Source organism: Symsagittifera roscoffensis, chromosome 2 (genome assembly GCF_963678635.1).
Source record: "Symsagittifera roscoffensis chromosome 2, txSymRosc1.1, whole genome shotgun sequence".
Classification (NCBI taxonomy): domain Eukaryota; kingdom Metazoa; phylum Xenacoelomorpha; order Acoela; family Convolutidae; genus Symsagittifera; species Symsagittifera roscoffensis.
Window position 1 is genome coordinate 27540180 of NC_087063.1, and position 25977 is coordinate 27566156.

The 25977-nt window shown below is 33.4% G+C and overlaps 1 protein-coding gene across 1 annotated transcript in view; it reads right to left on the reverse strand.

Moving 5' to 3' along the window:
* LOC134839783 (uncharacterized) overlaps positions 1-14369 on the reverse strand; it is a 79846-nt gene extending 65477 nt beyond the window's left edge. The window contains exons 1-2 of the mRNA XM_063855405.1: positions 13376-14369; positions 4849-4985 (exon numbers count right to left, since the gene is read on the reverse strand). Of these exons, the coding sequence (XP_063711475.1) occupies positions 4849-4985; positions 13376-13525 (287 nt within the window). The 5' untranslated portion in view covers positions 13526-14369. The remainder of the gene's footprint in view (positions 1-4848; positions 4986-13375) is intronic.
* Between the last annotated feature and the right edge of the window lie 11608 nt (positions 14370-25977).

The following is a 25977-nucleotide window of genomic DNA, read 5'->3' on the forward strand; positions in this document are numbered from 1 at the left end:
AAATATCAGAACTTCGACAGCCTGTTAAAGCCTGTGGAGCAGCATTAATATGAAGGTAATAAAATGAAATGAAGTTTTTCTAAATATGAGATTTTTTAAGCAAACATCCCTCCACACGCCATATAAAGTCCAAAGTAATAGATTTTGTTTCTAGTAACAAAGCAATTATGCCTCGTAATAAAATTTTGGCGTTTTTTTGACACTTTTTTTGACATTTGGGCTCCATAGAAAATATCAGAACTTCGACAGCCTGTTAAAGTCTGTGGAGCAGTATTAATATGAAGGTAATAAAATGAAATGAAGTTTTTCTAAATATGAGATTTTTTAAGCAAACATCCCTCCACACGCCATATAAAGTCCAAAGTAATAGATTTTGTTTCTAGTAACAAAGCAATTATGGCAAGTAAGCTTCCGTCAACCAATTTGGAACAGTTTCTAAGACGGAATAAATCTCCGCTTACGCGTTATTAGAGCGAAATATATCGCGCTTTTATTGTCCCAAATTGACCACAATCGAAAGATTAAAACCCCCATAATTTCACGAAAAAAGATCAAAAGTGAAATATCTTTTCAAGTTCAAGCTCGGGAAAACAAAACCCTTTGAATGACATTTAGAAAAAATCCAGCAAAATTGGCTAGTTGAAAAGTCGAAATTTATCCGAAGAAAAAAACACCCCGAGCATAAATATTCCGTTACTTTCATTACGAAAGTCGGAACAAACACGCCAGTGACCCTTTTGAGTAAGATTATGAGGGTTTGAATTGCTAACCGAGATGTTAGAACGCATTGTTTTTCGTTCTTGATATATGTGAAAGCGGCAGATTAAATTGTTCCAAATTGAATTGAGGCAAACTTCTTTTGTCTTACTATAAGGATACAAGAGGCTAAACACACTCCTTTGTCCTTTATATTTGGTAGTGGGAGAAGAGGAAGAAAAACCGAGAGTATTGGACGGTGTTTAATAGCATTGGTGGGGAAAAACAAGATGACGATTTTAAAAAAGTTTTCTTTTTGTTAAAAGTATTCAGAGCATGAACTGTCAAATGTAATAGCTTTTTGCGATGAAAGTAGAAGTGCTAAAAAAGAAGTTTTTCTAGTTAAAATTAATTTTTATAGAGAAATCCAATACATTTTTAAAGTTTTCCTTCAATGACGTAGTCTTGATTTTTCTCACTGGCGTTTTTTGTACTTGAAGTAGTTTTTGATAAAAACGTTGAAGATTTTGAAAAATTGTTACCCATAAATGTCAAGTGAAGATTGATAAGTTCTGCGTTAATTAACGCTATATTTGCATCTATTTGCTGAGCTCAAGTGTATTTGGAAGGATACCTGAGCTCTTAAAAGCTACGTACGATTAGACAAAAAACACACCTCAAAACTACAATTAGATTTAAAAAAACACACCCCAAAGCTATACGATTAGACAAAAAAGCGGCTGGTAACTTTTCATTATCGCAACTTCGCCAATTTGGCAGTTTTACAACTCCCAAAACTTAACAAAACACAAGGTCAATTATTTTTTGACATCAGATTCAGGGCAAAAAAAGGTTGGGGTGAAGGGGTAGTGAATAACAGTGAAAGGAACGTCCAACCCCGCCTCTTACCCTATGTCGGAAACCCTAGTTTACTTAAAACTTCAGGCAACAACTTCCGAAAAAAACTTAACTTGAAAGTTCTAAAATTTTTGAAAAGAAAAGGCCTCGAAAACAATTTTTTGCTTTTTTCCACAAAAACTAAAAATATAAATATATATTTTTTTTGCATGACACAAGCATCAATTTACAAAAAAATTTCATTTAGGTTGATTTTAAGGGTGCCCAAAACAACATCATTTTTTCAAAATTTTGGTAGATAATAACGGACAAGTTTAGATTTAACTATCTAAAAAAACAGTAGGCATAAAAACCAGAGAAGACTCTGGCTGCTATTTCAAGCCATTTTATGCCCTTCCTTTTATATTCATAATTAGTGTTAGGGGCAGATGTAGGATTTTGTCGAGAGGTTGATGGGCGTTTTTTCAAAAAAAAAAAAACATTTTTTACTTCATTTATCGACCAACGAGCGAACTGATTTTGTGCGCTCTCCCAAATCAACATATCTAATCACCCTATTTTGACAAAATTTTTCACTTTTAGGCACTTTTTGTAATTCTTTGACCAAAAAATTGCGTTTTTTGGTGCGTTTCTTCTTCAAAATCAGTATATATTGGTGCCAAAGTTCATATTGCCACCTTAAGAAATATTTTAGAGTCGGTCAGACAAAATTTTTGAGAGGTTCAGCCAGCCAAAACTTAAGCTTTAGGGTTGGTCAGTCGCATTGCTGAGAATGCTGCTATTTTAATCTATTATAATTACTTTTTGGGACCAGGCGCTCGATTATAATCCATTAATTAATGGTTTATAATAGATTGCAATCTCTATAATGTTCTTCCAAGTTATCAGCAAAGTTTGCAATTTTGTCTGTATTACAGCCAACTTGTTTTGTAAACCTATACGAATATAATTAATTTTTGCAAAATCATGTATCTCGCAGTTAAAACTCAGATCTTCTCAATATTAACACCCAAGTTGAACATACACAAAGTTTTACCCACCCACTCCTCGCATCTATCCGCACACTTACTCCCACCTCCACCTAAACTTCCCACCTACCCCCACCAAACCTACCCCCAGACCTACCCTTACACGCACCGAACCTCCCTCCTCCCACAACGACTTGACAACCCCTGTAAGTTTGTATGTGTGCGGGGTTGCGGTCACGCGTTTACGCTATTTTTTACGTATTTTTACGGTTATAGCAAGTGAGGAGTAAGTGACGGGGGAGGGGAGGGGAGGTGGTGGTAAAAGAAGGGAGTAGAAGGTGGTAGTTAGCGTAAGTAATTAGGGGGAGAGTGAGAAGTAGAAAACAATACACATTTTTGCTGTAGTCAATTTTGAAACACAATTTAACCATTGCAGTATTTGAAATTTTATTTAAAAAACCTAGGCTCTTACTCTTAAAAGTCCATTGTAACCGACTATTTAATATTTTTATGGAGACACGAAAATCTATAATAATCGAGTATTATCCATGAAACTTCATCGCCGGTAGAATTTGCTAGATATTTTCCTCCCCCACCCCTCACTTCACACGAACATCATTTTTTTTGCATAACAGTTGGTATTGCAAGGTTAATTATGAAGACCAATGATGTTAGTCATGGCTTGTTTAGTCCTCGTGTCTTTTTTCATAACAATCGGACAATAATTTTTGTCACAACAATCGGACAAAAAATTTAAACATTATTTTAGTTAGTAAAAAAAAAGCAAATGTGGGGATGAAGAAGAGTCCCCCCAACTGCAAAATTGTAGCCACCCCATCTAGATGAATTACACAAAATCAAATGTTGTATAAAACCAAAAGCCTAATTTTTCCTTTCTTATCAAATTATTGCATCAGAATTCGTTTTTTTAAGAAACTTAGATTTGGTTTACTACTCCCAATAGTACCTAATAACAATCACCAAATTTACCGATTGTATTAAACAGCTATGCATATGCGAATTTTGTACCTTGTCCAATTTGCAAAATAGTTAAAAAGTCCGAAAATTAAAACAGAATTCCAGATCTTTCGTTCTTACAAAGTAAATAATTATATTGGCTCATACAAATTATCGCAAAATTGGCTCTTCTAAATCCCTTATCTTTCAAATTATTATTTTTAGCCAAGTTATTTTATTACGGCTAAACGAGTGATGTTATTATGTGAAGTATAAAGAACAAATCTATCTGTTCACAGTCTGTTCGCCAACTTTCATTATATTATGACGTAAAAGAAGTTGTTCAAAATTGAATTTAAAAGGGAGAGTAGAAAAGAAGCCAGATTCTTTTAAAAATTTTGATTTGCACTAATTCCAGAGTTTTCTGGTGATTTGTTGATAATATAAGAAAATACCTATTTTGAAGGAAATAAGAGAAAAATTATTTCTAGGATCTTTTGGTGATTTATTGATAAATAAGAGAAAACTTATTTTAAAGGTAACATCATCTGAGAAGTTTGCTTTGCTGAGTTAATATGACAGCTGCCTCTTAAAATTTTGATTGGATATTTTTGCCGAGAAATTGTATCATAGTTGAAAAAAATTGCCAAACAAATCCTTTCCAAGTGCTTCTGAATTGCATCTAATCTTGTTGTCTAAAAACAACATGTAACAGCAGCATCCGCAATTTCAAGGGGAGGAGCTTAAATATAAAACGCCTCTCTGTGATTCGTAGAGGATCTGGGAAAACCTTGCAGTATGTCTAAGCATAGCCCGTTTCTCTTATTTCCCAAACTCCAGTCTGAGGTATTATGTTCAGCATAGCTCTTTTTTGCGGCTCAAGCCTGGTTTTTGCGTCTAAAACTTTCGCGTGATACCTTGCAGTCGTTATCTGTCAGGCTATGATAGACCTGCATCTAGATGTTACGTGAGAGTGAGAGATCGTCCTTACTATTATTGCCATGGCAGGGGATTGATCACGCAAGCTGATGATCACAAAGTGAACGCCTTACCACTATGCTACGTGCCTCATGGGCGAAGCTTGAAGTTTTATTAACTAATTTTAAAAAAAGTTTCAATTGTCAATTCGAAAAACTTCTGAAAGAAGAAAACTCTTGGTAAGTTTTCTGCGGAGTTTAACCAAACCAAATTTTTGGAAATAAGCTTTCAAAACTCTTCTAAAACCGATGTCAGATCGCCCTCATTTCATCAGAATTGTTCAAAAATGCTCTCAAAAATAATTATTCCAAAGTGCCCACAAAAAACATTCTACAAAAAACAACACACTTATTGCTTCTTAACCGGTTGGTTATTATCTTTTATAACTGACCTGGGACTTAGACTGACTATTAAAACCAGGAGATTCATTAGGATTCCACTCATGCACACGATAAAGAGGATAATCAAGTAGAGCCAGTGCTTGTCGAAGTCCGGCACCCTGTCTTCCCGGAACGGTTCACAGTCCATCTGGAAATAAGCAAACACAAACCCAATAAAAGACTTTTTTTTAAAAGTTTTTTTTTCAAAGTACAATTCTAGAAATTTTTAAACTGTTTCGACTGTTTCCATAAATTTTTCGACATTTATGAAATAAAAATATTGTCATATTGTTCGAAAGAAAAAATTGCATAAAAGATTGATGGCTAGCTTAATTTTGATTCATTTTATTTTAAAAGCTTATGGAAATGTGTAAAAATCTTTCTCATTAATGAAAACTGTTGATCTAGTATTTTCTCGAAGATTTATATTTGAAACTTAACGCAATAATTGTTCAGACTTTCGAAGAAACACGCAAACACATATCCTTTAGTTGATTTTTTGATCTTTCCAATTTAGGCGATCGAAGTCCAATTTTTTTAGAAATTTTTTTCTACTCCATTTAAGATATCGATTCCCTGAGTTCAATTTAATAGGATGTTATATTTTCGGTTAATTTTTTGTGCAGTTCTGGGGGTTGGAAGATAGCTCTGTACAAGTATGTGCGCACTGTGAAGATTTTTTTATGATGCTGAAAGTGAAACGCTGTGTATTTATGCGTCGCAAATTTTCCCGAACTGCAAAACTGCTCCATGTTTGACTGAGGCAAGCTAATCGGTTGTAATAATTTTTGTACCACTCAAGTTTTCACTTCTGACGTTTGTCCAAAATTTTTGGTTTTTTCACAAACAATTATTGCATATCAGTTTAGAGACACTCGGAACTTTCAGGGTTTTCACGAGAATTTCATAATTTAGATTTTTTTGTTAACTGCGTTTCCCATAATTACTTCTCAAAATCAGAACAGCTGAAAAGATGCGCTTAAAGCTTCTCACTCTAAGACGTACATGTGCCTGTTAATATTTTTTTTGGAACTTTTGATCTTCTCTTGTTCTTTTGTTTTTATAAAAAACAACATTTAAAAAAAAACTTATCTCAACTTTATATCCTCCACAGACTGGTACTCTTTTCTATTTTCTATATCTTTTCTATTTTTATACCTCCAAAACAGCACACCAGCGTAATAATGAAAACAAATTGCCTGCCTCAGTTCCGCCGCTTACGCCGCTTACGTTTTCAAATAAATAGGACAACATATATTGAGCGCTAATTATCCAAATTTTAACAATAGCAGACAACTGGCAAAAAAAACCAAACCGGTATATTTTCGCAAAAAAAAAGACAAAAAGTGAAAAAATTTTGCAATTTGATTTCTGGATTTTTTTCAGATGGTAATAAGCAAATCCGTCAAAAACTGCTAGCCATAAAGTCGAAAAGTTGTCATAAGAACCATATGTGAGTAGATCCTGTCGAAAATGAACCAAACAATGGCGCCCAGGAACGCATTTTTGCATAGTTTTTACCTTGTAAATCTGTTTAATATGGTGTTTCTGTGCGCCATCGATTAGTTATTTTTCAACAGGATCGGCTCATATATGATTCCTATGGTGGCTTCAAAAGATGGTTTTAATGACGAGCGAAGAATTTACAATATATAAGTAGTGTTTTGAGATGTTCCATATCCGTTGTTCAAGATGTTTTGAATTAATTTTTTATAGAATATCTGAATGCAGAGACTTTCTGAATGCTAAATACGACTTGGATGTGGATACTGGTCTCGACAGCTGATTGAATGTTGATCTCGTCTGGCAGCGATTTTCATTTCATGTTCTGTTGTTTTTTAAGAAAAAATTTTTAGGCTCCCCCTCGGCGTAGTCCTGATAAGATTAGAAGGTTTAAGCTGTCTCAATTTTGCGGAGAATTAGTGGAAGTCGAGTTTCCAACCTTAATGTTTATCGATATTCTCCATTGTTCAGAGATGGCACGCTTCATGAGCGGGTCTTAAATCTACTTGCCTCTAATCTACTTGCCAGGTTTCAACAATATAACAAGCTTTCCATCCAGTTTTATAATTTGAAAAAAATCTCCTTCATACAATTTCATAGTATGGAAGAAATGCTTATTATACAATTTCATAGTATGGAAAAATGCTTGTCATACAAATTCATAGTATAGAAAAAATGATTATCATACAATTTCATACTATGGAAAAACGCTTATCATACAATTTCATAGAATGGAAAATATTTTTATCATGCTATTTTCATACAATTTTGGGCATAAAGAGACTGATGAAAAAGCTTAAATATTAATTTCAGAGTATGGAAAAAATGCTAGCTTTAAAATTTCATAGTATGGTAAAATGCTTATTTTGTTATTTTCATACACTTAATTTTGGTCTATGATTTTGTTTGAAGGAGTATAACAAGCATTTTTTTCATATATAAAAATTGTATGACAAGCATTTTTTGTCAACCCGGTATTCGAGCAGGAACCAGATTGTTTTCAAAAAATTTTGGAGGCAAACAGATGAAAATGTGCTGAGCAACTCTAAACGTCTCCTAATTACTACGTTATACAATCAATGTTGACAAACTAAAGAACTTGTTTTTATTGTGAAAATTTCATGAAAATTACGTGTTTTGGCTTACCCACACGTTTGTTTATTGCTACAGCAGCTTAATTCGCTCGCACTTATAAACCCAAAAAATCCACGTGTGATCCTATTTTACAACCCGGGTTGACCTCCTTACACCGAAAATGGTTATCAAAAAACTCCATACATCGAGTGCATAGAACAATGCTTGTCATACAATTTTCGTAAAATTGCGAAAAATAGTTGAAAAAAGATATAAACTGAATTCTGCGGCTGTTTGATTTTTACAAAACAGTCTGGTGATGAAAAAACCGAGGTGTTTGTTTTCGAAAAAAATGATCATTATACAATTTTCATATACGGAAATTGTATGACTAGCAGTTTTTTGATCGCAACACAAAAATGTTTCCAAGTAATTTTGAAATTGCTCCAAAATTTGTTTTGGTTTTTTTTAAACTCAAATCAAATTTTGAAATTTTGCACTCAAACAAAAATGTAGTTTTTTGTGTGCATAAGGTCCTGGATACACTAATGTTAAAACTTTTTCCTTTTCGCTTAATAGCCTTTTCAAAACGCTAAAAGCTCCTATTTTTTTGTATAGCAGGTTTATGTATGTCTTGATCAATATCTGACAATTTAAAAATTCAATTTTTAAAACAAATCATCAATAAAAAATTTGCCAAAATTTTAAAATTTGTTGTTTACGTTATATCATTCGTGAAAAACAGCTCCAAGACAATTTAGGTTGTTTTATATGCATTATAAATGCACGACCAGTCCAACCTTTAGTGCTTTGAGTAACCATTGTGTTTGTAACTTGCGTTCGGTTACGATCACAACCCAAAGTTTTGCAGAAACTAATTTTAGAAAATAAATCAACTTTTTCGTTCTATTTCATATCTGGAAAATTGCTTATCATAGAGATTTCATACAATTTTCTGTTTGCATGGAATTGTATGAAAGTTTTCATATTTGTAAATTGTTTGATGAGAAATTTTGGTCAACCCGGAAAGTTTAGAATGTTAAAAGCGCACAGTCCAGCCTGCAAACATCTGAGGTAAAATATGCATAATTTATGCGGTTTGAGTTCTGGTTGGGTCTATTTAAATTTGGGCTAGTTTCTATATAAAATACGAATTCTTGTGCTAAACGAGCAAATTTGTATATAAGTTTTATGATTTTATAATAGCAAATGCATGTTGATCTTTTTTAACATATTTTTTTGCGTTTTTTGTCTCTCAAATAGTCATTCGGAACACAACTCATCAAAATTTCAAAAAAAATTTTGGACTGATAACAGCAGACCCTTGAAGAATCTGAAAAAAAATCAAAAATTATTGGAGATATTTCTCCCAAATAATCTTGTCTTGTTTATTTTGGATCTCCTTAACTGTTTGCTCCTGAGGCAACTAGATACCAATTGCCGCCCCTTTAAAAACTAAAACAACGATTAAGTGATAGTGAAATTCGTTTTTAAAACACTATCTGAAAAATCGAAACAATTTAATTGAATTTTTTTAAAAAGCGTCTCTTTTATAACATCCATTTTAAGTAGACCCATTCAAATTGTTTTCTCAAGACACCTCTGGGGTCATTAATCAAAAATTTTGTAGATAATATTTGATAACGCAGAAAAAAGAATTTAACTTTTAGTCTAACCTGTTCCAAAAAAGCTGAAAGCGCAAATTTCTACTGCAAACTATCTGCGGTGCATAATATTTTTTCTCTAAACCTTTTCATCATGAAAATTCTAAGGATTTTTTGGCAAAACTTGAGTTTGGTATACAGTCCCGGAATCTAGTAGAAGCAAATTTTTGACTTCACAAAGAAAGAATTTTCAGTCCGACTTGTTTTTGCTTATCATTCAGCTGTTCAAAGCTACAGTGTTGAAATTTGAACGCAATAGATGAAACTATTCGGTAGGAGCAAGCAGTTACAAAATTTGAAAAAACTTTTTGACTGTGCCGAAGGTTATTACATTATAATTTGTCTCGAAAGATTTCTTGTTGAGGAAACTTCTTCGCAAATAAGTCAAGGAAATTGGCTGAAAAAACTAAGTTTTCTAGAAACTGATGAGATGGATTTAGATGATACGGACAAAAAAAAGCCTTGAGTGCTTAATATCTTATACCTAATAGTATTCAATGTTTGACGGAACAGTTTGCTGTCGGCTGGTTTCGATCATCAGCGCAAAATAACTCGAAAATTTTTCACCGTTAGTTGAAATCGGATCAAGTATTTCATTCATTTTTTTTTTGTCTGTCGTTTTACCGCAAAATAAAAAGTAAGGCTAACTCATCACTTTGCCACAAAAATAATTTGTGCCCGTAAATTCAAACTCTCGTAGACTCAAGTTTCCACAGCAAGAACACTTCTGAAACTAAGTATGATATAATGGCTACTTTTGGCCTTCTAAACAAAAATTCTAGCTTCTCCAATTTTGATCCAGCTGCCTCCTGCTAAATCCCGGGTCGAGGTGCTCGATTTACGTTTCGACTTTCTCGACCAAAAATTTGTACATTTCAACCATCTCGGCCAAACTCCGGTCTGTGCTCCACCTATGTTTTGACTGCGCTTGACCTAAGTTTCGACTCTCTTGAGCTAAATCGGGTATTTTTCGATTTTTCGCTTGTTTTAAAATTACTTCTCGATCGCGGAACATTAGCCCTAAAACTGCACGAGCTCAAATTTTCGAGTCAAAAATAAAGTTGAGCACCTCGACCCGGGATAGTTTCATCTAGTCCGTGTTGAAATTTTAACCATGTCGCTTGACTGAGTACAGAGAAAACGACAAAGCCGTGAAGAAAACATTTGAAAGCCGAGCATGTGCAGTTTTGCGACTGAAATTCCTCGGTAAAGAAGCAATTTTAAGCCTAACTTAAAGTCATTACATACGAATTTTTGGTCAAAGAAGTTGAAAAGTAGCCCGAAAGTGTCAAAACCTAGGACGAGACAGTCGAAACATACCTGATTTTGGTCAAAAAAATCAAAAGAAAGGCCGAAAACCCATTGTTTTCGATTTTTTTTCAAAAATTTCAGTTAAATTCTCAGCGGCAACTGAGCAACACAAACTGCTCATACATGAAGTCCGTCAGAAAGTTGTGATCCGCAACAATCAATTGACAAGATTTGCTTACCGCAAAACTAAAGATTTCAGAAGGAATCTTTTCAGTTTTGGAAATCTAAGGACTAATGCTGCAAAAAAAAATAATTTTAACAAAAAATTCCTCAAACATCAATTTTCACATCAACAGTTTCAGATCAGATTTGTAAAAAAAGCAAAACTGGGAGATTTCGATGGAAAAAATTTTCGATGAAGAAAGTTGGCATTTTACAAGATTTTATAGTTTTTTTTTCATATCAAGCATCATCACAAAAATCAACTGAAAAGCATACATTATACTTTTTGTCAATTTACTCATTTCTTTCAATAGTATAAAAAGATCAAGAAAGACGAAACAGGTGTCGAGTTTTAGTCGACAAGTCAAAACTTAAGTCAAGAAAGTCAAAAAGGTCTCGAGAAAGTAAAAACATACGACGGGAAAAGTCAAAACAAGGTCGAGCATTGTCGAAAGATAAGTAAAACACTATCAAAACGTACTCATTTTCGATCAAAAAATTCAAAAATCGGACGAGCACAGTCGAAGAAAAAGTCGAGTTGGTCGAAACAAAGAGTCGAACACAAATTTACAGCACAGTCGAACTCAAAGTCGAAACAAGGAATCTTCAGAAGGAATCTTTTCAGTTTTGGAAATCTAAGGACTAATGCTGCAAAAAAATAATTTTAACAAAAAATTCCTCAAACATCAATTTTCACATCAACAGTTTCAGATCAGATTTGTAAAAAAAATTAAAAGCAAAACTGGGAGATTTCGATGAAAAAAAGTTTTCGATAGGGAAGTTGGCATTTTACAAGATTTTATAGTTTTTTTTCATATCAAGCATCATCACAAAAATCACCTGAAAAGCATACATTATACTTTTTGTCAATTAACTCATTTCTTTCAATAGTATAAAAAAATAAAGAAATTCGAAACAGGTGTCGAGTACAGTCGAAGCATATCCATGTTTAGTCGACAAAGTCAAAACTTAAGTCAAGAAAGTCAAAAAGGTCTCGAGAAAGAGGAGACATAAATCGGGAAAAGTCAAAACAAGGTCGAGCATTGTCGAAAGATAAGTAATACACTATCAAAACGTACTCACTTTCGATCAAAAAATTCAAAAATCGGACGAGCACAGTCGAAGAAAAAGTCGAGTTGGTCGAAATAAAGAGTCGAACACAAATTTACAGCACAGTCGAACTCAAAGTCGAAACAAGGAATCTTCAGAAGGAATCTTTTCAGTTTTGGAAATCTAATTTACAAAAATTCCTCAAACATCAATTTTCATATCAACAGTTTCAGATCAGATTTGTAAGAAAAAAATAAAAGCAAAACTGGGAGATTTCGATGAAAAAAAAAAATTTAGATGAAGGAAGTTGGCATTTTACAAGATTTTATAGTTTTTTTTCATATCAAGCATCATCACAAAAATCAACTGAAAAGCATACATTACACTTTTTGTCAATTTACTCATTTCTTTCAATAGTATTAAAAAATCAAGAAAGTCGAAACAGGTGTCGAGTACAGTCGAAGCATATCCAATTTTAGTCGACAAAGTCAAAACTTAAGTCAAGAAAGTCAAAAAGGTCTCGAGAAAGAGGAGACATACATCGGGAAAAGTCAAAACAAGGTCGAGCATTGTCGAAAGATAACTAAAACACTATCGAAACGTACTCACTTTCGATCAAAAAGTTTAAAAACCGGACGAGCACAGTCGAAGAAAAAGTCGAGTTGGTCGAAAAAAAAAGAGTCGAACACAAATTTACAGCACAGTCGAAATCAAAGTCGAAACAAAGAGATGAGTCGGTCGAAACAACCATTAGCAAAATATCCATCATAAAAGTATTTTAAAAGTGCAGTTAGCTAGAACAGCAAATTTGCTGATCATATACAAGACCGCAATGAGAAGGCCTGCACATGGCCCCAAAAAATATAAAAGCATTTTTTTTAGGCAGCGGCAAAACCGTCAATCAAAGTCAGACTTTTTTTCGGTCAAAAGTCTTCTCGATTGAAAAAACTCCTCCGTCAAATTCAGTCAAAAAGTTTGTCCTCAGTTGAACTTGATCGAAACGTTTTTCCTCGATCGAACATAGTCTAAACATAGGCAACTTGGGTCGAGTCGTTCAAAACATATCGAGCCTGACTGGAGACGGCTGACAGCACATATCAAAGTTTATGAAGCATGCATGATTTTGGTCGAAAATAAATTGCAAACATCAACACGGGTAGCGGGGTGTTTTCAAAAGTGTGATTTTCTTGTAGTTTCTTTCTAAGTTATGCGCAACTTCTCCGAAGCAAAAATTAGTTGGAGTCATTCAGGGTCTTCCTTCTGAAGGGTTTCCTCGAGGAAGGCTTACTCCTGGTAGTTTCAGGGCTTCTTCCTGATACAGAAAACCTTGCTGTTCTGGCCATCGAAGAAAACTTTGGAATTTTTTTTGGTCGTGAAGTCGAGACAGTCGAAACATACCTATTTTCGATCGAGACAGTCGAAAGCTATCTATGCAAGGTCGATCAAAGTATTATTTTTTTAAGACAGTCCAGAAAATTAAACATATCGAACTTTGGTTGAGAAATTCAAAACATATCTGAACTGGGTCGAGCAAAGTCGAACACTTTTTTGTTGGGTCGAGAAAGTCGAAATATGCCAAAATTGGGTCGACAAAGTCAAGACATAGCGAAACTTGGCCGAGAAAATCAAAATATACAGAAATTTAGTCGAGACGGTCGAAACATACCGACTTTTGGTCGAGAAAATCGAAACATAAATCGAGCACCTGGGCCCGGGTTGCTCGTTGAATTACAAGTTTTAGAACACAAATAAACATCAATTGATTATAACCAACCTTCCTTGATGTGTTTTTCAGAATGTGTTGCAGACAAGCTTCGTATAAAGTCATATTTCTTTCTAGAATGTAACAATGGTACTTGGCTCTTTGAGCGTTTTTCGTCAATATTAAGAAACCATGACATTTGGGGTACACAAAATCGTTCATTTTTAGATAATTAATAATGAGTTCTAACCAAATACTATAACTATCGAAGAATGCTTGCTAATGGAGTCAAATCGAATACTATGAAGGAATAAAGCGATCTTAATGTTCTGTAAGAAAACTCACATTTGAGTTAAAATGAATTCGTCCAAAGGTAGGGCGGAAGTTCTTTTGTAGGTTAGGTTTCACAGGAGTGAAATAGCAACAATATCCTAAATCAGACTACCAAAACATTTGTTGAGCTGCTGTTTCTGAAATCTGTATAGGGAATATAGCGTTAGCTTAGGTAACTTTGAGCGTAAAAAATAATTCTAAAAACTAAAGTCGGGTAATTTATCCAACAATTGTCGATTGGGAAAAGTTAGGTTCAAATAAGTATAGACAAGATTAAAGCAATAAATGTGAAAACTTTTTTCAGAGGAGCTCGCATAGTCACTAAAAAGCGTATTTTTGTCTAGCCTCCTGAAAATCGCATGGATTAGAATCAAATAATTCAAAAAAATTCACCCAATTTGAATGTTTCAATGGGGGTAAAAAAACTTCGTGGTACGGGAGATATTGGAGTGTAACTTTTTTTGTTCCAAAGGAAGAGGGAAAAGAATTGTTCAAACAGCTAAGCAGACATTTGGCAGATCAATTATTTGATGGATTAGATGAGATTAGACTTGAGCAGATACTTCTGAAAATGCGGCTTCTAAAATATGACATATGGAAGGTAAAATCAATTATCGCAAGAAGAGATAAAATGCCTTTTACAAGCAAAACAAGTAACCGTTTAATTTTGAAATGAACGAAACTTAAAAAAAACACGAACCGCTGAGTCGCTAAGCTCACGAGAAAAGGCCACCACAACAGCTCTATGCAAAAAAAAACACTTCTTTTTCCAATAAAACAGTCTCTAATGTTTTTTAATTCAACAAGAGCCAATATTTACATTTTGCAGATTTTTCAACCAATAAACGTTTGTTTCCTTTCCTATGGAACAAAACAAGACTTTACTACTTAAAAACATATATAATAAATAACACTGCTCGAAGCAAAACCAGGCTCTGAATGTTCCGACTGTCTTTTAGGGGTTTGCGAAGCAAATTTAGCTTAAATCTTTGATATTCTTTTCAGGAAAATTAAAAATAAGAAAATTAGAAAGCTGTCTAAGGAAAAAACCGCAACGAGCGCAAATATTTCATATTTCATTTTTTTGTAACAAAAGTAAAATATCTTAGTGTAATTGAACTCAAGGGGTATTGATATCTTTAAGAAATTACAAAAGATTTCCCTCAAAGATTTAATTAAGAAGTCGAAAATGCGTTATTTTAATCTACTTAACAATTGCCCCCCCCCCCCTCCTTTGTTAGGGGGGGGGGGGGCAATTGTTAAGTAGATTAAAATAACGCATTTTCGACCAATCAGATTGCAGCAAAATTAGGATTCTTAATACAAAGCTCTAGCGCTAATTTACTGCTTTTATTAATAGGGGTGACAATTCTTAAGTAGACACCAAAGGGAGGGCAATTATTAAGTAGATCCAAATTATTTTTCGTTCATTCCGTCAAAATACTCTCTCACTTTCTTCGAAAACTTGAAAAAAAAACTATTAAACGGGTTTAATTTTTGTTTTAATTTGTTTTAATATTTGAAGTAAAATTATGTTCACTTTTTGTTGTAAGCAAATATGCTGTACTTTTTGAGTTAAAATTAGTTCGAGTTGTGAAGTACAATAATTTAGAAAAACTTTCTTTTACAACTATAGCAAAAGGAAACAAGATTCTTCTTTAATTTTTCGAAGGAATTTTTAATTTCGTTGCCAAAATAGCTCGAAACGGCATGCACCTTCATAGCTGAACACCCGGGTAGCCGAAACTTAGTTTTGCTCTCGGATAGGGAAACGTTAGCTCAATTCTGAGACCATTAATTAACCTTAGATTTGGCACGAGAGGCATGGTAAGTGTTTGTGTCTTGTAATTAATGGCCTCAGAATTGAGCTAATTTTTCAACCCTCCGAGTATTCGGCTTTCTATCACGCCACCGCGGAAGCTAATTTAATATTTCTAATCACTCTGCAAAAACTCTTCTCTAATCTCATTTCATGCCAAGCTTAAGCTGAAGTAAATGAAAACTTCAAATTACTTACTTTTCGCGCACTTCAAGTGTTTCCGCTTCTCTGTTTCCTTGATTTCAATGCATATTTCAACGTAGTTGGCGTAGTTGGAGCTTTTTTCTAACTGAAAAAGAGTTATTACTCTCAATAGCCAATGTTCCAAAATAGAATTGATAGATCCGATCGCTTTAACTACCTCCCCCCCCCCCCCCCCTCACCTTTCCCCTTTAGTGCATAGAAAAGCAGAAACTTTTTTGTCATATCAAAAGTTTTTCAAAAGATCAGTTTTTATAATATTAGGCTGGATCGGAAAATATATTGCAATTTTCACCGACATTTTCAATATTATGTTCCCTAGGTAAAAAAGCTTAGTTTGTTGCGGAGACAATATCGTAAATGTCGCTTCTAAAAGTAGGTCAGCTCGTTGGGTTTTTGAATAATTCTTTCCCTCTGATAACCAAAAATAAGTTTGATCTCCAAAAATAAGCAATCTCCAACAATCAGTTTAATCGGCTTTTTATCTAACTTTTGTAGTTCTATGGTAATAAAAAACTATCCAAAAACTGCCCAGTACAACGTATATTCGGTTTGGTAAATTTAAAAACAATTCGACACAAGTTTGGCCTTTTCTGAAAACCCAGCACAACCTCAAGAAAACTGTTGACCCACCATTTACAGAGTACTTATTAGCTTTAAGAAATTATACTTTTTATAGCTAATATGTTTTTCTAAAACTAAATTTTTCCAAAAACAACAATTTTTCTAAATAGTGGTTTCTAATAAGAAAGGAGGGGGGAGATTGTTAAGTAGATTAGATCACAATGGTCAATTTTTCGACCAATCAGAATGCAGCAAAACTAGAATTCTCAATACAAGCTCTAGTGCTAATGTAGTGTATTTATTTATAGGGTTGGAGATTCTTAAGTAGGTACCATAGGGGATAGATTGTTAAGTAGACCCACTGTCTGTTCGAAAACACCCTACCGCGCCTCAATTCAATCTTTTCTGTTTTTGATTCTATTTTTATAGCATCTACCATACGCGTTATTGGAAACCTGGTCACTTCCGCGAGCGCAGTTTTATCCAATCAGCCATTTCTGAAAACTCTAAAAACAATTGTTGTGCATTATAATCAGATTACTGAACCGTTCTCGCACTCAGTAAAAAGATAAAAAAAATTGATTATAATGGATTTTTATGGTCAGTTTCCATAAATTTCAAAAAGAATTGATTATAATCAATTAAAAATAGATTATATTGTTACCATTTTTCGAAAAAATAAAAATTATTATAATCGATTATAATCGATTAGTTTCGAATTTTTTTCTCAAATTTTATTGAATTATAATCCATTAAAATGGATTAGAGTCCAATATTATTCAACAACCGCCATCGCTTCATTTCGTACTATTTTTGTTTTGTTTTATGTGCTTTTCAGTTGGTTATCGAACTGAAAGAAACTGTAATTTTGTACTTATAGCTTAAAATTAAGTTACTTTTGGTTTTTACTGTGCAGAATAGCTAAATTATATTCCATTGTAAACGATTTTTTTTTTTGAGATAATATTTTGATAGAAAAATGAATTATAATTTATTATAAGAGATTATACGAGATTTTCGGAAAATTTTTTATCAAATATAAATGATTATAATCTATTAAAATGTCACCGAAAATGATATCATTATAATGGATTATAAATCGTTTAAACATGGAAAAGTGTTTGCTAAAAATACTATTATATTTTTAATATGATCGATTATTTTCGCTTCTTACCGAATGCGGGTTGTCTTCATTTGTTTCTTTGATTTAAGTTATAAAGTGAAAAAGAGAGGTATACAACCCAGTTAGGCAAAAGTAGACGACCTCAATTTCGTGTTTGTAATTAAAAATGCTCTCGTTTAATTTTAGGTTTTAGTACCTTCTGCGAATAATTTGTAAATTTTCTTATTTGTAGAAGTTTAAGATACTTGGTTTTTAGATACTTGGTTAAATGTAAACTACTTTTGGCGAAACACAAAACTGGTTGCTGATTATGATGATTTTTTGAGTTTTGAAAAACAGTCAATAGTCATCCCCTAGTACTCTCAAGGTTAAATAAATTGGCCATGAAAAATGCTTTATTGATTAAATCTGTTGCTGATATGAACTTTTTGAAAAACAATTTTCTTTTTTTCCACTTTCTTCATTCAAAAATTAAAATTGTCCCGACATTTGTAACGAAAGTAACGGATTATTTGAGCTCGGGTGGGTTTTTTTCTTCAGACAAATTTCGAATTTTTAACTAGCCATTTTTGACAGAAATTTTTTAAATCATTCAAAACGTTTTGTTGTTCTGAGCTTAGGTTTGAAAAGACATTTCACCTGTGATCAGTTTTCGTACAGGGTACTGGGTTTAAAAATGGCCATTTTGGCCAATTTGGGACAATTAACGCACGATATACTTCGCGCTATTAACGCGTGATTGGACGTTTAATCCGTCTTAGAAATCGTTCCAATTGGTTGCAGGAAGCTTATTTGCCAAAATAGATTTGTTACTCTTAGCGAAAGCTATCACTCTGAGCTTTATATGGCGTGGGGGGGGGGGGGTGATTTTCATAAAAAAGCTCAAATTTAAAAAAAAATCATTGTATTTGTTACTTACATTTAAATTTTGCAAGTTATTACTGCTCAATAGACCTTAAAAGGCAGTCGGAACAATCAAGACTTCACCCTTATATGCGCAGTCTCGTTTTCTTAAATATTTAAAGTGGGTTTTTCAAGCTATTTTCACAAATACTATGAAACGTGATCTTATAAGTACCACGAAAAAAATGCACAACAAATTGTTGGTTCATCATGCCAAAATTCATTGCATCAAAGGACGCTTTATGGTTATTTAAAACTCATTTTCAAATCATAGGAGAAGTAGAATAGAACCCAATTTATTCTTAAGAATCTGCCAAATGGACAGCTTCCTAAAAAATTCAATCGGCTAAACATGTCTGTGGAACATTTTCCAAAGGGTCATTGGAAGTTTTTGAAGAAAAATTTACCCGAGCTAACACATCCAGTGTTTTTCTTACAACAGGTAACAAAAACCTATGAGTCTTTTTTTTATATACTGTCGCAATTTCGTTGATTGAAAACCTCATAATAGCGTCGTTCCCAATCTATAATCAGAATTTTCATCTCTTGGCAGCTAAAGAAGGCGAGCATTATATGTCAGGTTTCGATATCTGTTTCACCCATCTGGCTTAACTGTGCTCAGGGTGTTTGTTTTCTCCATATAAAATTCGACTTTTCAAGTAGCAAAATTTTAAATTTTTATTATCAATCAAAGAAAGCAACGGATTGTTTTTACTCGAGGTGGTTTTTTTTTCCAGTTTTCAGACAAATTTCGACTTTTTAACTAACCATTTTTGACGGAACTTTATATATCATTCAAAAGGTATTGCTGTCCTAAACTTAATATCGAAAATATATTTTAGCTGTGATCTGTTTTTGTAAAGTTATGGGGGACAAAATTTGACAATTTGGCCAATATGGGACACTTAAAGCGCAATTTCATAAGTTCGCTTGTACTGAGTAAACAGGCCTTATGCTTTGTAAAGGATTGGAAAGGATGACGAATAGCCTAAAAGTCAATTAAATCTTCAGTAGTTAATCATAAAAAAGTGTAAAATCTCATTGGATACCGAGTAACAATACTCATCATCAGGAGATATCTGAAAAACGAAATAACACTGTAAAACGAGCAATAAAATTACACACACTGGTAGCACCAGAAACAAATTTTCTAAAATTTATGGGGAGGCGACAACGAAATTGCAACAATACTAAACCACGCACCCCCACCCCATGCGAGTCAAGGGAAGATCACCAACAAGCCTTTCGATTTGATATTGTCGCGAGTATTGATGGATTGTCGTAATTGGTAAATACTCTGAGCTTATAAAAATAAAAGAATTGACAAACTGTTGCTGCTTTCATTAAACTTTGTGCTTGACGGAATTGTTGTTTGGGAATATTACAATCATCTAAATGTTGTTGAACTGCAGCAGCCGTGTAATTATGGTGCCGAAGACGAGTCGTAAGAGTACAGTTTGCCCAATTAATAGGGCGTAGCACCCCACACAAGTATCTTTTTACACAACACGATTTCGGAATAATAAAGGAACAGGCTCTTAAGCTCCTGCCCATATCGACGTAACTTTTCAGTAAGATGAATAAACTGTACTTGTGTCAACGTTCGAATTTTTTCAGAAAACTGTCGGTAACGGAACCACGATACTGATTAAAAGCAAAAACTTCGTCATCATTTTTCTTTGATTTACTAGCCTGTTTAAGTTTATCATGATCAACAGTAATAATATTGGTAAGTGTTTTTCTAACAATAGGGTTGTAAAATGCAGGAGGATACTGAGTTTTTCCAAGTATGGACATTCCTAAGTTTAAACAATCATTAAACAAGGACCAGGATGAGCATGAACGTTAATCCCTGTACACCATGCCTGCTAAGATCGAACGTTTATACCTCCTAGACGAAAAATCGTGGAGGTTCATGCACAGTTCAGTGTCTGGTCCTCAGTTTATGGTTCATGGCATATTAAGTTATGGCAGGCGACAACAAAGTTGCAATAAAACTGTGTCTAATAGAACATTTAAAAAAAAGTTTTTCAATTTTTTTTACCTTTGATCAATCTATTCTTTTTAAACAACTCCAAAGAAAAAAAAACGCAATCGAAAAATTCACTGCTTGACACTGATATAAGAAGTCCCGTTGAAGTCTACTTGTGATTGATTTTGGTCTGATCTTGTGTCTTTTAAGAAGGACAGATTATTTTTCCGTTTATCGTAAAAAAACGGATTAATTGTGCTTGGGATGTTTTGTTTTCTCCAGACAATTTTCGATTTTTTAACTAGCCTTTTTGACAAAACTTAACACATCATTCAAAAGGTATTGTAGTTTTGAGCTTAACTTTGAAAACAATTTTCATCTGTTCGTTTTTCGCAAAGGTATGAGGCTTTAACGTTTGCCATTTTGGCCAATTTGGGACAATTATCGCGCAATATACTTTGCGCTAATAACGCGCAAGTGGAGATTCAATCCGTCTTAGCACTCGTTCCAAATTGATTGAAGAAAAATTGTTTTATTTGTATAATTGGTTTGTTTCTAGCAGCAAAATTCATCACTTTGAATTTCATATGGCGTGTGGTGGGATGATTTTAAAAACCACAAATTAAAAACATTCATTTTCTTTTTTATTAAATTCAGTTTGTTCATGTTATTACTGCTCCATAGGCCTGAAAAGGCGATGAGAGCACTCAGGACTTCGCCCTGATACGAGCAGTTTTGTTTTTCTAAAACCAAAGGTATACTCAAAGCATTTTTGCCATAGATTGAATCTTTTGCTTCTGTGTGTTTTGCTTATTTTTTGTGTGTTGTTTAAGCTGAGATAAAAATAAAATTTGATTGAAACAAAAAAATTAGTTTACGCTCTGGTTCTGAACGGAACAATTTGAATTGGCTACACACCGAAGCAACCTACGTTTTTTTGTTGCACTGAATTTATCATCATTTTGACGAAGAATGTTTTTCCCACTCTATTTTTCTGGCGGCTGCTACAGCAAGGGATTTTACCTGTATTAACAAAACTGCGCGTGGCTATTTTTTTAATCAGTTTAGGGTAATTCATCAGAATAAAAGTTTTTCATCTTAACTTCTTTGAAATAAAGCAATGAACGTCTGGCTACAAAAGGACCAATTGTTCGACCTTACAGTTTCTTTCATTTGCTCCGGAACGGCTTTGCTTGCAGAATAAATCACCACTTGCTTGTCACTTCTGTAGATGAAATAAGTGCTTGATAAAATCTTTGATGAAACAGACCGCACAACCGAAGTACTTATTGTTTCATTTTGAGCTGAACTCTGAACAAGATATCGATTATTGAGTTTTATGGGGAACAAAAAGGGCTCTACAAGAAGGAGGTTGAAACAAAAAAAAAGCTGTTGAACTGCATAAATACTTCAATCAAGTTATCTTTTTTTATCTTATTAAGTGACCAAAAAGTAGGTTATATAACAGTTATAGGTTTCTTTTTTTTGCAAAAGTTAGGGTCAATTTTTTGACGATCTTTCTCGAGTGAGAGGTTGCGAGTTTTGTTAGTTTTTCCTGCACAAAGTTTCATCAGCTTCAATGTTTTTCCGTTATCAAGAATTCTGAACAAAAATTTTAGAAAATGTTTACAAATATTGGACACCTAAAAAATAAACGCTTTTACTGACAACTGCTACGTTTTGAGAAATTTTAAACAGATTTTGAAACAAAGCGTCTTTTCGAAAAACGGGTTGAAGTTGCATTTCATAAAGGTACCAGTTTTGCATTGTATTTTTGATCAGTAGTGGTAAACTGATGCAATTTTAATAAATCAGTGCTTGAAATTGCAGTTTTTGGCAGCAACGTATCAATGATAGATGAGTTTGCTCGATCAATGTTTTGTTGGTATTGAGGTTCGTTTTGAAAATTGCAGCAATAAAAGTTTCACCCGATACGTCGTGATGATAAACTTTTTGCTCATACCAGATGGAAACTATGAGAGAAGCTAATGAAGGAATCCAATGTTGTAAAAAAAAATTTTCTGTAAAAGAATTTCAGATTTTGCTAGGGTTTTTTCAACAATCTAAACAAAAAAAATCTGCCATTGTATTTTGGAAAATGTTCTGAAAATTTAATTTTCATACCGTGGGTGCCCTTATGTGTGCAAAACTTAACGAAATTCACTGAAACTTATGGTTTGCGGTAAACATCTTTCCTGAAATTATTGTTGCTCATTGTAACCACTGAAGGATTGTACTTTTGCGTAAAATTGTTGTAAATTTTGCTGCGCCTCCAAAAGTGCAAGAAATTTCAATTTTATAGTTTTGTGAAAGCTATTGAAATGGATAAAAACATATTCTTTCGAGTAATTTTTGGTCTTAGATCATCAATAACTTATCCTTGAATTTTGAAATTATGCATCAAAAATGAATCATAGCAGAAGAATGACTTTTTTTCATTTATGAAATTGTGTGGCTATCACTATTAACATCAATGAAATTCTATGATTAGCAATTTTCCATCAATGGAAAGGTATGACAAGCAATTTCCCATAGATTGAATCTTTTATTTTTGTATGTTTTGCTTTTTTTGTCTGTTTTTCCAGAAACACCAAAAATAAACGTTTTCTCAGATAAGAAAACTAAAAAACTAAATTGCAGTTTGAGCTCTCGGCTCATCAATGATTCAGCATTAAATTTTCAAAGATGAATCAAGGAACAGACGTCTATACTTCAGTCATGATTCATTAATAAACCATCAATTTACTTTGATTCATGGCTTGTTATTTAAAGTGTGGAGGGATGGTTTCACTTGATTCTAAAACAAAAAAGATTTTTATTTTACTACAATTAATTTTTTTAGGTTATTACTGCTCCGTAGACCTTAAAAGGCAGTCAGATTGTTCAGGGCACCGCTCTGATACGAGCATTCTTGTTTGTTATCTTGGTGATTTTTTTCTCCAGTCAAGGTTCGACTTTTCAATTAACAAGTTTACTAAACTATTTTGAACTGTATTAATACCCCGTGCTCAAAATCAAAAGACATCTTATCTGCAATTTTTTTCTTCAAAGTTTTGGGGTTTAGGTGTGGAAAAACTTCTGTCAGTTTCAATTGTTGCATTTGATGCGTAATTTAAGCGGAAAATCAGGTGGAGTCAAAATCTATTTCAAATTGAAGTGAGGTAAGCATTTTTTTTCATCAGTTTTCGCATTTTTTCAGGAAATGTGATCAATTTTAAGTTAGATTTGCACGCAGGGAGAAGAATAGCGATAGGAATTTAACTTTACAAGTAAATATTTTTTTGACTTTAAGCCGAAATAGCAATTTTTCCTTTGTGCCATTTCGGAAAAATTATGCGGTTCACGTTGTGTTAATAACTCGTAAGTCAATCCTTGAAATGAGTCAATCAATTTGGCCTTAATAAAACGATAACAGACAGGCGTGTCCGGTCTTTGATGTCGCAGATAATTGTGGCCGAAATACAATTCTCCAAAAGACTTAGCAAAAAATTTTTAGCAAGATTTCATAAACTTGAAATAGCGGTTTTCTTGTCAGCTCATTACGATAATTATTTCGTGAACATGCCTCGCCATTTAACATTAACTCAAGTTTAAATAAAATTACAAAATCAACACTGGGACATTTTTGCTTCAAAAAATGCCGGCAAAAATGTCTCGGAAATTTCAACACAAACGCCTTTGCAAACAGACCGAGATAATAGAAGTTTGAAAGAAGCAATTAAGTTTTATCCAATAAGTAGTTTTGTATCGTGATGTTGATGATAAAGGCTTTCTCAAACAAGCTGAATTAGCTGGTCACAATTTGTTGCGACTGGAAACTTCTTCCATCCATCTCCGCAGTTTGTTCAATCATAAAACAACGTCCAGTTACAAGGTTTCAGCTCCATCACCTTCTTCATCCGATAAGTCCATACAAATGAGTTATGACATATTGGTTAAACTCATAGAGTAATTTCAGATGAGGTACACCGTCTGCTCGTCACGCTTTCTTATTTTCGGCCGGATAGATTGGTGCAACTTCTTAGTCTAATACCGATCTTAATCTTACTCTTATATCTCCTAGTCTCAATAGATCTAGTAGTACTGGTTTATGCGAGTTAATTCTTGGAGTTTATCCAGAAGGAGAACAACTGTATTCAAAGTTTTATTCGAATTGTTCTGGTGCTGAAACTACAAGTAGTTTCAGCATTTACAAATAAGTGTCAATGTTGGAGATAGAATATGATTGGTTAGTTAGTAATATTTTATAGTGATAATTTATCAATAATATAATTGGTTTATAAATACTAGTTTAAAACTGGTTCCATAAACTTCAGTATCCTACTTGTTAACACCGGTTGTTGAAGTGTTGAACATGACTCACGAGACGGTATGCCTAAGAGCCCGATCAGAAAAGGTAATAGGGTCACCATTTCTTCTTCTATCGAAACAGTTTCATTTGCCTAAAGTTTTATTTGCAAAGTGTGAATTTTTTTTGGCAAATTACATAAGTTAAAGAGCTGTATCAATTCTGCTACATACAGTAGGCTCGTTTTTTCCATCAGAGTAAAGTAATCCATGGTAAAAAATTACAAACGATTGATAACCGCTTTGAAGCTTCATGGAATTCATTGTCAGTCTACACCAAATTCAAAATAACCAATAATAATCGATTATCGATTACCAGTGAATTATAATCTATTTTTTTGACAGTTCAATATAACCCGTTTTAATCCATTATAATCGATTATAAGCATTGTTTAAACTTTTATCTAAAATTAGCCTGAAATTTTCACAAATGAACTTCTCGGAATGAAAAATGTGGAACCAGATCTAAACTAGTATTTATCATTGGTTCTTATTATGATATTTTCTCTCTATGAAATATTAAATACTAACCAATCATACTCCGTCAAACTAACAACCTATTTATTTGTAAAGTGTTGAAACTCTTTGTAGTTTCAACACCAGAACAATTTGAATTAAACTTAGAAAACAGTTGTTCTCATTCTGGAACTAACTCGCGCAAACCGGTGCACACTAGATCTATTGAGACTAGGAGATATAAGAGTAAGATTAAGAGGTTTCAGACTAAGAAGCTGCACGAATCTATCCGGCCGAAAAAAAAGATAGCGTGACGAGCAGACGGTGTACCTTATCTGAAATTACTCTATGAGTACAGTACAAAAGACATAACTCATCTGGTGCGATCAAAAGTCTCGAGCAGACCTTAACTAACCTCGAATTAGACAAAAATTAGATTAGAATTGAACAAATACAACATTTCATGAAAGTGTTATATAACAGAAACTTAGTAGATATTTCTCTACGCCTCAATAGATCAGACCCAATATTGCGAACAATACGAGAACTACCTGGCATTGGAAGAAGACGTCGAACAAGAGACGACATATGACTACGAAGAAACCTACCAATTGATTTCATGATAGAACGACAAAAACGAGATCAAACTTTTGTATTTAGGATACTACCAGCAGTAAATTTAAATTTATATTTACTGACATAATATTTGAAAACCTATTTTCAAATAATTTTTCATGGCGCAAAACCTATTAATTGCACAATAACGACTGATAAAAAACAACACTTGTCGTTTTCCTTAAATCATTTGTAAATTAAATAACATCTTGAAAAAACAATTAATAAATATAAAAAATACAAAAGTTAGTTAGTATAAACCATAAATTGTTAGTATATACAAATCATCACATCATCCCAGCTTTATCACCTAAAACATAACAGCGAATTTCAAAAGCTAA